The 11057-nt window shown below is 48.3% G+C and overlaps 1 protein-coding gene across 1 annotated transcript in view; it reads left to right on the forward strand.

Moving 5' to 3' along the window:
* LOC139537936 (neurobeachin-like) overlaps positions 1-11057 on the forward strand; it is a 314233-nt gene that overhangs the window by 71614 nt on the left and 231562 nt on the right. The window contains exon 2 of the mRNA XM_071339839.1: positions 9294-9404. Coding sequence (XP_071195940.1) covers positions 9294-9404 — 111 coding nt within the window. The remainder of the gene's footprint in view (positions 1-9293; positions 9405-11057) is intronic.

An 11057-nucleotide genomic window follows, 5' to 3' on the forward strand; every position in this document is an offset into this window, starting at 1 on the left:
CACCCCCTATAGTTGCAAGAAGTTAAGATAATTTCCTTTTGAATTTCTAGCCAAATGTAAAATGTTCCTGTTTTGATTAATTTAATGGAGTGAGTTAGGTCTGCTCTATACCAAATTAGCATTCCCCCTGAGTCCCTTCCCTGTTTCACACCTGGTAGTTTGGTGGATGGGACTACCAGCTCTCTGTAACCTAGAGGGCAACCAGTGGGTCCGTCTCCTCTATACCATGTTTCTTGCAGGATGACAATGTCTGCATTACCGATTTCTTTGGAGAAGTCCGGGTTCCTGCTCTTTAGGCCAAAGGCAGATGACCTCAGGCCTTGGATATTCCAGGATGATATAGTGAAGGCTTTTTGTTCCATAAAGTGTCCAAAGTTGTTGGTCGGGGTTTGGCCTCAGGCCAGTAAGTGTGAGCAGAGCCTGCTGAGCATCTGGTACATGCCGTTGGCTTGGGCGAGTGTAAGAGTGGGGGTTGGGCCTGTTTGCCCGCTCACTACCTGGGCGTATGTGTGACTTCCATGTTGATGCCCTCTTTGCGGGGGTGGGGTGCATGGGGTGGGCAGGAGTGGCATGGGTCTGATCTGAGGGGGCCTAAATTGGGTGTGGGCATGGTTGATGTGGGGGGGGTGTGTAGGTCCAGGGGTGGGTCCTGGAGGTCTTGGAGGGTGTCTCGCTGGTCTGGGTGGGGTGTCTATTGATCTGTTGCTCCTGTGTGAAGTGTTGGGGCTTCGTTTGAGAGCGATGTCCTTTAGAGTCCGGGCAAAGGTGGTCTCTGTCTCTCTCTCTCTGTCTCTCTCTCTCTCTCTCTCTCTCTCTCTCTCTCTCTGTCTCTCTCTCTCTCTCTCTCTGTCTCTCTCTCTCTCTCTCTCTCTCTCTCTCTCTCTCTCGCAGTGCATGCTGGGTGTTTTTGGAGTTTGAGTGTTTGGTGTGGAAAGCTCTATCCTAACTAACTTTCTTGATTCCTTTCTTTACATGTTATTTTCTATGGTGGAGGGTTAATGCAATATTTGTTTTAGCGGTATCCAAAGTTTTTTTTCAAAGTTAGGGTGGAAGAGGACAGAGAAACTTTCCTGGGGTTTGGAAGTTGTGGTGTGCGCGATGGCTTCTCAGCCTAGCGCGGAGGAGACGCTGTCTATACAGCATGGATTCAGGTGTGTTCCTGAGAACGGAGTTAAGGTGGAGGAGGTTCTGCTCGCGGTCGGTGAACAGGTAGGAGCTGAGTTTATACATTCTGCTTCTAGAATGAACAAAGCTGTGGTTGTGTTCATGAAAAGGGCTAATTTGGTTGGTAGGCTAATTGCTAGCGGAATATTTGTAAGGGATGTGTTGGTGTCAATTTCACCTCTCTCTACCCCTTCAACAAGAGTTGTAGTGGCAAATTTGCCTCCGTTTATTACGGATGATCAAATTAGGAAAGAGCTGAGTCGTTTTGGTAAGTTTGCTAGCGGTTTCCGTGTACTGTCAGCAGGGTTTCAGGCAGATGCCGTTAAACACGTTGTTTCGTTCCGGAGGCAAGTTTTCATGTTTCTGAACAACAACGAGCAACAGCTAAATGTGCACTTTAAAGTGAGACATGGGGAGGGGCTCTATGCAGGTTTTGCCAGCACAGATAGTCTACGGTGTTTTGAATGTGGGGATTTGGGGCACAAGAGTTTTGCGTGCCCACACAAAGGCCGTAGAAAAGGTGAGGGTACAAGCGCCAGTGGGGGAAATCGAGGTCAAAGTGCAGGGGGTAAGGAGATGCAGACAGCAGAGGCTGGACCTAGTCAGGTTAGAGATGGTGGGGTAGATGAGGCTGGGCCTAGTCAGGCTAGAGATGGTGGGGTAGCTGTAGCTGAGTTTAGTCAGGCTAGAGATGGTGGGGTAGTGGAGGATGGGTCTAGTCAGGCTAGAGATGGTGGGGAAGCAGAGGCCGGGTCTAGTCAGGCTAGAGATGGTGGGGTAGCTGAGGCTGGGCCTAGTTATGCTATGGAGGGTGCTGGGTCTAGGCAGGATATGGATGGTGGTATAGCAGAGGCTGAGTCTAGTCAGGCTATGGATGGTGGGGTAGCTGAGGCTGGCCCTAGTCATGCTATGGAGGGTGGTGTAGATGATGCTGGCCCTAGTCATGCTATGGAGGGTGGGGTAGCTGAGGCTGGCCCTAGTCATGCTATGGAGGGTGGCGTAGATGATACTGGGTCTAGTCAGGTTATTCTAGTGGATGAGGAGAGTATAGTGGGGAAGTGTAAGAGATTAGGGGGGGAGGAGGAGGGTGTCAAGCGGAAAAGGAAAAAGGGTGTGGACAAAGGCACCATGGAAATGTTGCCTGTTGCTGTGGGTGAGGCCCTAACCAGAGAGAAAGAGCAGGTGGTCAGGGTGGGCGATAGAGAAGAGGAGGAAAGTGAGTCTGAGGAAGAGGATGAGGAGTTATTTTTTTCAGACTCCTCTTCAATTGGCCCGGAGCTGACAGCCAGTCAACCAGAGGGGTCTAAGTACACGTTGAGAGAACTGACAAGGTTCCTGAATGAGACTAAGGGGAAAAAAGTTAATCTTGAGTCTTTTTTTCCTGATCCTAGAAAGTTTGTAAGATCAGTACAACATGCTATGAGAAATGAGGGGCATGGTGTCCTCTCACCCAAGAAACGGTTTAGGTTGAGGAAGTGGGTCACAACAGTGCGTAAAGGTTTACCTTCAGACACTGTTTAAATGTTTAATTTCTTTCTGACACTGGGGCTTTTTGAGCTTTGCTATTGGTCTATTTCTCTGCTGGCTTTTCTCCCACTTCTTATGGAGACTCTTCGGGTAGGCTCGCTTAATATAAATGGCGCCAGAGATGCGGGAAAGAGGAGTGTGTTGGGTGAATATGTAAAACAAAAAAAAGTACATGTGTTATTTCTGCAGGAGACGCATAGTGATGTGGTGAATGAAGTTGATTGGGGGCTCTGGTGGAAAGGGGCAAGTGTGTTGAGCCATGGGACAAATCTTAGTGCAGGGGTGGCAGTCCTTTTTGCACCGGGTCTGTCTGTAAAAATTTGCTCCTCAAAGGAAGTGTGTAAGGGTAGGTTGCTTGTTGTTAAAGCAGAAATTAACAGCATGGGTTTTGTTTTTATAAATGTGTATGCGCCTAATACAGGGAGAGAAAGAGGGGTTCTATTTGGGAGTCTTAGACAGGAACTCTCACAAGTAGCGCCTGAGGAGACGCTGGTGATCGGAGGTGACTGGAACTGTACAATGGATTTTACAAAAGACAGAAATGGGGAAGAGCCTCATTCAGTGTCAGTGGGAGTGTTAAGGGACATCTTTAATCAGTTTGACCTAGTGGATGTTTGGAGAACTAAACATCCAAACACAAGACAGTATACATGGGTGAAGGTTTTTGGGGCTAGGGTGAGTGCAGCCCGACTTGATCGGTTTTACATATCTAGGAATCAGAGCAATAGGCTGCTGGGCGCTACCATTCTCCCAGTGGGGTTTTCGGACCATCACATAACCATGGCTCGGCTGTCTATTTCACCAGGGCCCCGGCAGGCATCTTATTGGAAGTTCAATGTAAAGCTCTTACAAGATGCCACTTTTTGCTCAGTTTTCCAGACCTTTTGGGAAAGGTGGGGGCAGCGAAGAGAGGAGTATGAGTCTCTGAGTCAATGGTGGGATGTGGGGAAAGTGCAGATTCGGCAGTACACAGCTCTCTCATCATCAGAGGCTAGGAGAGTATTGGGGGAACTAGAGCGGTGTATTAGTGAGATGGAGGTAGAGATGGTGGGGCAAGGCAATGTAGGCCTCCAGGCTAATTTAGCCGAATTACGTAGGGACCTGGGCAGTTTTTTCCAGGTTAAAGCAAAGGGAGCACTTGTAAGAGCTAGGTTCTCCATGCTCAAGGAGATGGATGCTCCCAGCTCCTTCTTCTTTGGTTTGGAAAGACAGAGCAGTGAAGCCAAGGGTATGCATTGTCTACGGCTGTCTGATGGGCGGGTGACCTCTGTGGTGGGGGAGATGCGGGAGCGGACTGTGGAGTTTTATACTGAATTGTATAGGGCAGAAATGTGTGATCCTATGTGTGCTCAGGTCTTGTTCGCAGGACTCCCTAAGCTCTCTCGGGCACAGAGGGATGAAATGGACATTCCTCTGTTGTCACATGAACTGGCAGAGGCCGTAACCCAGATGTCCCCCGGTCGTGCACCGGGGGTCGATGGACTCCCAGTGGAGTTTTACAAAAAATTCTGGGGAATAATTGGACAGGATTTCTTTTGCGTCTTGCGTGAATGCATCGGGGTAGGAGAGTTGCCGATGAGCTGCCGTCGGGCGGCTCTGACTCTCCTGCCCAAAAAAGGGGACTTGTGTGAACTTAAGAACTGGAGGCCTGTGGCATTACTCTGTGCGGACTACAAGATTTTTGCCAAGGTCCTCTCTAACAGACTGAAGTCCCATCTGGACTCTATAATACACAAGGACCAGACATATTGTGTACCGGGACGCTCAATCACGGACAACTTGTTCTTGATTAGGGACATGTTGGACTTGTCGAGAGGTTCTAATGTGAACTTTGGACTGGTCTCTTTAGATCAAGAGAAGGCTTTTGATAGAGTGGATCATGAGTATCTGTTTAATGTGATGTCTGTGTTTGGGTTTGGGAAGAGTTTTGTGACCTGTGTGAAGCTGTTGTATGCTGGGGTGTCATGTATGGTTAAGGTGGGAGGGGGGCTCAGTAGGCCAGTCTGGGTGAGACGGGGCATTAGACAAGGATGCCCTCTATCTGGGCAGCTATACACACTAGCCATTGAGCCTTTTTTAGGACTGCTACGCAGGAGACTGCAGGGAGTGTGCTGGACAGGCATGGGTGTGGTGACAGGAATAGCAGTCTCAGCATACGCAGATGATGTTTCTGTGATGGTCAGGGATGGGCAAGATATGCAGGAACTAGAGACCAGTCTGAAGGTGTACGAGGGAGCTTCATCAGCTAAGGTAAACTGGGGAAAGAGCAAAGCTCTGTTATGTGGGGCATGGGGGGATAGGGCTCCTCCTCTGCTTCCAGGGGGTTTGCAGTGGGGTTGTGAAGGGCTTAAAGTGTTGGGGGTGTACCTGGGCTCGGAGAGGTGGGTCAGGAAGAACTGGGAGGGGCTGTCACAGGCAGTGGTGTCAAGACTGGCCAGGTGGAGGTGGCTCCTATCCCAAGTGTCATATAGAGGGAGGGTGCTGATAATTAACAACCTGGTGGCATCTTCCTTGTGGCATAAACTGGCTGTCCTCAACCCCCCCGCCAGTCTGCTTGCAGACCTGCAACGCAAGCTGGTGGATTTCTTTTGGTCGGGACATCACTGGCTGAAGGCAGCAGTGTTGTACATGACCGTCCACGAAGGAGGACAGGGCCTGGTGGAACTGGAGAGCAGGATGGCTGCTTTCCGGCTAAAGGCGGTGCAGAGACTGCTGTATCATACCGATGTTGGCTGGAGGGAACCAGCATGCGCACTGCTGAGGAGAGCTGGTGGATTAGGGTTGGACCGGCAGCTGTTCCTCATGAAGCTGGAGAGGCTGAGTACAGCAGGTCTCTCAGAGTTTTACTCTACGGTGCTGAGGGCCTGGCAGCTGCTAAGGCCCATACGAGAAGGGGGTGTGAAGCCTGGGCAGTGGGTGTGGGAGGAGCCTATTTTCCACAACCCAGCCATCCCTTTGAGATCGGTTCAGTCTGCCACCCTGCAGAGGCAACTGATGGCAGGGGGTTTACGAAGGCTAGGTGACCTGAGACTGCTGGGAGAGGAGGGGTGGAAAACCCCGGAGGTCTTGGCGCAACAAACAGGAATAACGTCTCTTAGACTGTTGGAGAGATTCCTGGAGGAGGTCCAGGAGGCACTGTCTGAGCAGGTAAGGGGGGTGTTTGAGAGGCCAAAGGGAGAGGGGCCACCAATGTTTCCGCCACTGCAGGTGACGGCAGAGACTGGAGACTGGCAAGGGGGTCTGGAGGACTTGTTAGATTTTAACACTCCGAGCCTGGGGGAATTTGAGGGGGTGGGAGGTAAAGCTCTCTACAACCTCTGCGTTAAGGTTAGGAACATTAGAAGTCTAACAGGAGTGAAGGCACATCAGTGGCAGGGGGTATGTGGGGCGGAGAGTATGGTGGGTTTTAGATGGAGGGCGCTCTACAAACCCCCAGTACCAAAGAGGTCAGGGGACCTCCAGTGGAGGGTTCTTCATGGAGCCCTGGCCACTAACAGCTGGTTGGCACGTGTTGATCCGGGAGTCGGGCAGGGGTGTCCTTTCTGTCAAATGAATGAAACTGTGATTCATGTGTTTTCTGTGTGCACCAGGTTAATGCCATTAATGTCTCTGTTGGGATGTCTGTGTGAGAGGTTGGGGGTGGAGTTTACTGTTGGGATGTCTGTGTGAGAGGTTGGGGGTGGAGTTTACTGTTGGGATGTCTGTGTGAGAGGTTGGGGGTGGGGTTTACTGTTGGGATGTCTGTGTGACAGGTTGGGGGTGGAGTTTACTGTTGGGATGTCTGTGTGAGAGGTTGGGGGTGGAGTTTACTGTTGGGATGTCTGTGTGAGAGGTTGGGGGTGGGGTTTGCTGTTGGGATGTCTGTGTGAGAGGTTGGGGGTGGGGTTTGCTGTTGGGATGTCTGTGTGAGAGGTTGGGGGTGGGGTTTGCTGTTGGGATGTCTGTGTGAGAGGTTGGGGGTGGGGTTTGCTGTTGGGATGTCTGTGTGAGAGGTTGGGGGTGGGGTTTGCTGTTGGAATGTCTGTGTGAGAGGTTGGGGGTGGAGTTTACTGTTGGAATGTCTGTGTGAGAGGTTGGGGGTGGGGTTTGCTGTTGGAATGTCTGTGTGAGAGGTTGGGGGTGGGGTTTGCTGTTGGGATGTCTGTGTGAGAGGTTGGGGGTGGGGTTTGCTGTTGGGATGTCTGTGTGAGAGGTTGGGGGTGGGGTTTGCTGTTGGGATGTCTGTGTGAGAGGTTGGGGGTGGGGTTTGCTGTTGGAATGTCTGTGTGAGAGGTTGGGGGTGGAGTTTACTGTTGGAATGTCTGTGTGAGAGGTTGGGGGTGGAGTTTACTGTTGGAATGTCTGTGTGAGAGGTTGGGGGTGGAGTTTACTGTTGGAATGTCTGTGTGAGAGGTTGGGGGTGGGGTTTGCTGTTGGGATGTCTGTGTGACAGGTTGGGGGTGGTTTTTGCTGTTGGGATGTTTATAATGGGATACAGGTATTCGAGTAAGGAGAAAGAAAAATGTGTTTTGTTGAATTTTCTGTTTGCTCAGGCAAAGTTAGCTATTTGGCTAACAAGGAGAAACAGGGTCAAAGGTGGGGGGATAACAGACCCTTTACTATTGTTTAATGGGATGGTCTCTGCGCGCCTTAGGGTTGAGTTTGAGTTCTATAAACTGATCAAATGTGTGGAGATGTTTGAGGGGATATGGTGTGTTGGGGGGGCTGTCTGTATTGCTGGGGAAGATGTTTTGGATATACGGTTGTAGGAGAGGGTATTGTTTTTGTGTATGGTGATGTTGGTTTGTATCATGTGGTAGATGGAAAGGTGAGTATGGTACATGTATGCAGTACAGGATATATTTTTGTTTTTTTATTTTTAGGGGGGGGTGAGTGTTAAATGAAATGAAAATGTTTCAATAAAGAAAGACAAAAAGTCTCTCTCTCTCTCTCTCTCTCTCTCTCTCTCTGCCTGTCTCTGTCTCTGTCTCTGTCTGTCTCTGTCTGTCTCTGTCTGTCTCTGTCTGTCAGTCTCTGTCTGTCTGTCTGTCTGTCTGTCTGTCTGTCTGTCTGTCTGTCTGTCTGTCTGTCTGTCTGTCTGTCTGTCTGTCTGTCTGTCTGTCTGTCTGTCTGTCTGTCTGTCTCTCTCTCTCTCTCTCTCTCTCTCTCTCTCTCTCTCTGTCTCTGTCTCTGTCTCTGTCTCTGTCTCTGTCTCAATTTCAATTCAATTCAATTCAAGGGGCTTTATTGGCATGGGAAACATGTGTTAACATTGCCAAAGCAAGTGAGGTAGATATTATACAAAAGTGAAATAAACAATACAAATTAACAGTAAACATTACACATACAGAAGTTTCAAAACAATAAAGACATTACAAATGTCATATTATATATATACAGTGTTGTAACAATGTACAAATGGTTAAAGCACACAAGTTAAAATAAATAAGCATAAATATGGGTTGTATTTACAATGGTGTTTGTTCTTCACTGGTTGCCCTTTTCTTGTGGCAACAGGTCACAAATCTTGCTGCTGTGATGGCACACTGTGGAATTTCTCCCAGTAGATATGGGAGTTTATCAAAATTGGATTTGTTTTCTAATTCTTTGTGGATCTGTGTAATCTGAGGGAAATATGTCTCTCTAATATGGTCATACATTGGGCAGGAGGTTAGGAAGTGCAGCTCAGTTTCCACCTCATTTTGTGGGCAGTGTGCACATAGCCTGTCTTCTCTTGAGAGCCATGTCTGCCTACGGCGGCCTTTCTCAATAGCAAGGCTATGCTCACTGAGTCTGTACATAGTCAAAGCTTTCCTTAAGTTTGGGTCAGTCACAGTGGTCAGGTATTCTGCCACTGTGTACTCTCTGTTTAGGGCCAAATAGCATTCTAGTTTGCTCTGTTTTTTTTGTTAATTCTTTCCAATGTGTCAAGTAATTATCTTTTTGTTTTCTCATGATTTGGTTGGGTCTAATTGATTTAATTTTAATTTTAATTTGGTTGGGTCTCTCTCTCTCTCTCTCTCTCTCTCTCTCTCTCTCTCTCTCTCTCTCTCTCTCTCTCTCTCTCTCTCTCTCTGAGACTCATCTACTCTCAATACTCAAGAGGTAGAAAATGAGACACATCGATAGCCTCGTCGAAGAGAGAGCGAGCGAGAGCGAGAGCGAGAGAGAGAGAGTGAGTGCGCGCGCGCGATCGAGTGAGCGCGATCGTGAGAGAGAGAGAGAGAGAGAGAGAGAGAGAGAGAGAGAGAGAGAGAGAGAGAGAGAGAGAGAGAGAGAGAGAGAGAGAGAGAGAGAGAGAGAGAGAGAGAGAGAGAGAGAGAGAGAGAGAGAGAGAGAGAGAGAGAGAGAGAGAGAGAGAGAGACTGCCTGCCTGCAGCATTAGAAGGGCTCTTCAAATAGTAATTTCCATCTATCAGATACTCCGTCCGGAATGGCACCCTATTGCCTACATAGTGCACTACTTTTGACCAGGTCCCATATGGAAAAGTAGTGCACTAGGAATTGGTTTGGGACGCAAACCCCAGTTCTACTCTCCTCTGCCTAAGAGTTTAAACACTTCACAAAATAATGATTTCCCTTTTCTTCCCTCCCTCCCTCTCTCTCTCTCTGTCTCTCTCCAGCTGGTGGGAGGTGAGTTTGACCTGGAGATGAACTTCATCATTCAGGACAGTGAGAGTATAGGCTGTATGGTCGACCTGCTGTCTCACTGCGAAGTCACCTGCCAGGCTGAGGTAAGAAATACTATATTATTACAATACATTCTATATACTGTATATACAGTGGGGAGAACAAGTATTTGATACACTGCCGATTTTGCAGGTTTTCCTACTTACAAAGCATGTAGAGGTCTGTAATTTTTATCATAGGTACACTTCAACTGTGAGAGACGAAATCTAAAACAAAAATCCAGAAAATCACATTGTATGATTTTTAAATAATTAATTTGCATTTTATTGCATGACATAAGTATTTGATCACCTACCAACCAGTAAGAATTCCGGCTCTCACAGACCTGTTAGTTTTTCTTTAAGAAGCCCTCCTGTTCTCCACTCATTACCTGTATTAACTGCACCTGTTTGAACTCGTTACCTGTATAAAAGACACCTGTCCACACACTCAATCAAACAGATTCCAACCTCTCCACAATGGCCAAGACCAGAGAGCTGTGTAAGGACATCAGGGATAAAATTGTAGACCTGCACAAGGCTGGGATGGGCTACAGGACAATAGGCAAGCAGCTTGGTGAGAAGGAAACAACTGTTGGCGCAATTATTAGAAAATGGAAGAAGTTCAAGATGACGGTCAATCACCCTCGGTCTGGGGCTCCATGCAAGATTTCACCTCGTGGGGCATCAATGATCATGAGGAAGGTGAGGGATCAGCCCAGAACTACACGGCAGGACCTGGTCAATGACCTGAAGAGAGCTGGGACCACAGTCTCAAAGAAAACCATTAGTAACACACTACGCCGTCATGGATTAAAATCCTGCAGCGCACGCAAGGTCCCCCTGCTTAAGCCAGTGCATGTCCAGGCCTGTCTGAAGTTTGCCAATGACCATCTGGATGATCCAGAGGAGGAATGGGAGAAGGTCATGTGGTCTGATGAGACAAAAATAGAGCTTTTTGGTCTAACTCCACTCGCCGTGTTTGGAGGAAGAAGAAGTATGAGTACAACCCCAAGAACACCATCCCAACCGTGAAGCATGGAGGTGGAAACATCATTCTTTGGGGATGCTTTTCTGCAAAGGGGACAGGACGACTGCACCGTATTGAGGGGAGGATGGATGGGGCCATGTATCGCGAGATCTTGGCCAACAACCTCCTTCCCTCAGTAAGAGCATTGAAGATGGGTCGTGGCTGGGTCTTCCAGCATGACAACGACACGAAGCACACAGCCATGGCAACTAAGGAGTGGCTCCGTAAGAAGCATCTCAAGGTCCTGGAGTGGCCTAGCCAGTCTCCAGACCTGAACCCAATAGAAAATCTTTGGAGGGAGCTGAAAGTCCGTATTGCCCAGCGACAGCCCCGAAACCTGAAGGATCTGGAGAAGATCTGTAGGGAGGAGTGGGCCAAAATCCCTGCTGCAGTGTGTGCAAACCTAGTCAAGAACTACAGGAAACGTATGATCTCTGTAATTGCAAACAAAGGTTTCTGTACCAAATATTAAGTTCTGCTTTTCTGATGTATCAAATACTTATGTCATGCAATAAAATGCAAATTAATTACTTAAAAATCATACAATGTGATTTTCTGGATTTTTGTTTTAGATTCCGTCTCTCATAGTTGAAGTGTACCTATGATAATAATTACAGACCTCTACATGCTTTGTAAGTAGGAAAACCTGCAAAATCGGCAGTGTATCAAATACTTGTTCTCCCCACTGT

This window comes from Salvelinus alpinus, chromosome 13 (genome assembly GCF_045679555.1).
Source record: "Salvelinus alpinus chromosome 13, SLU_Salpinus.1, whole genome shotgun sequence".
NCBI classification, from domain to species: Eukaryota; Metazoa; Chordata; class Actinopteri; order Salmoniformes; family Salmonidae; genus Salvelinus; species Salvelinus alpinus.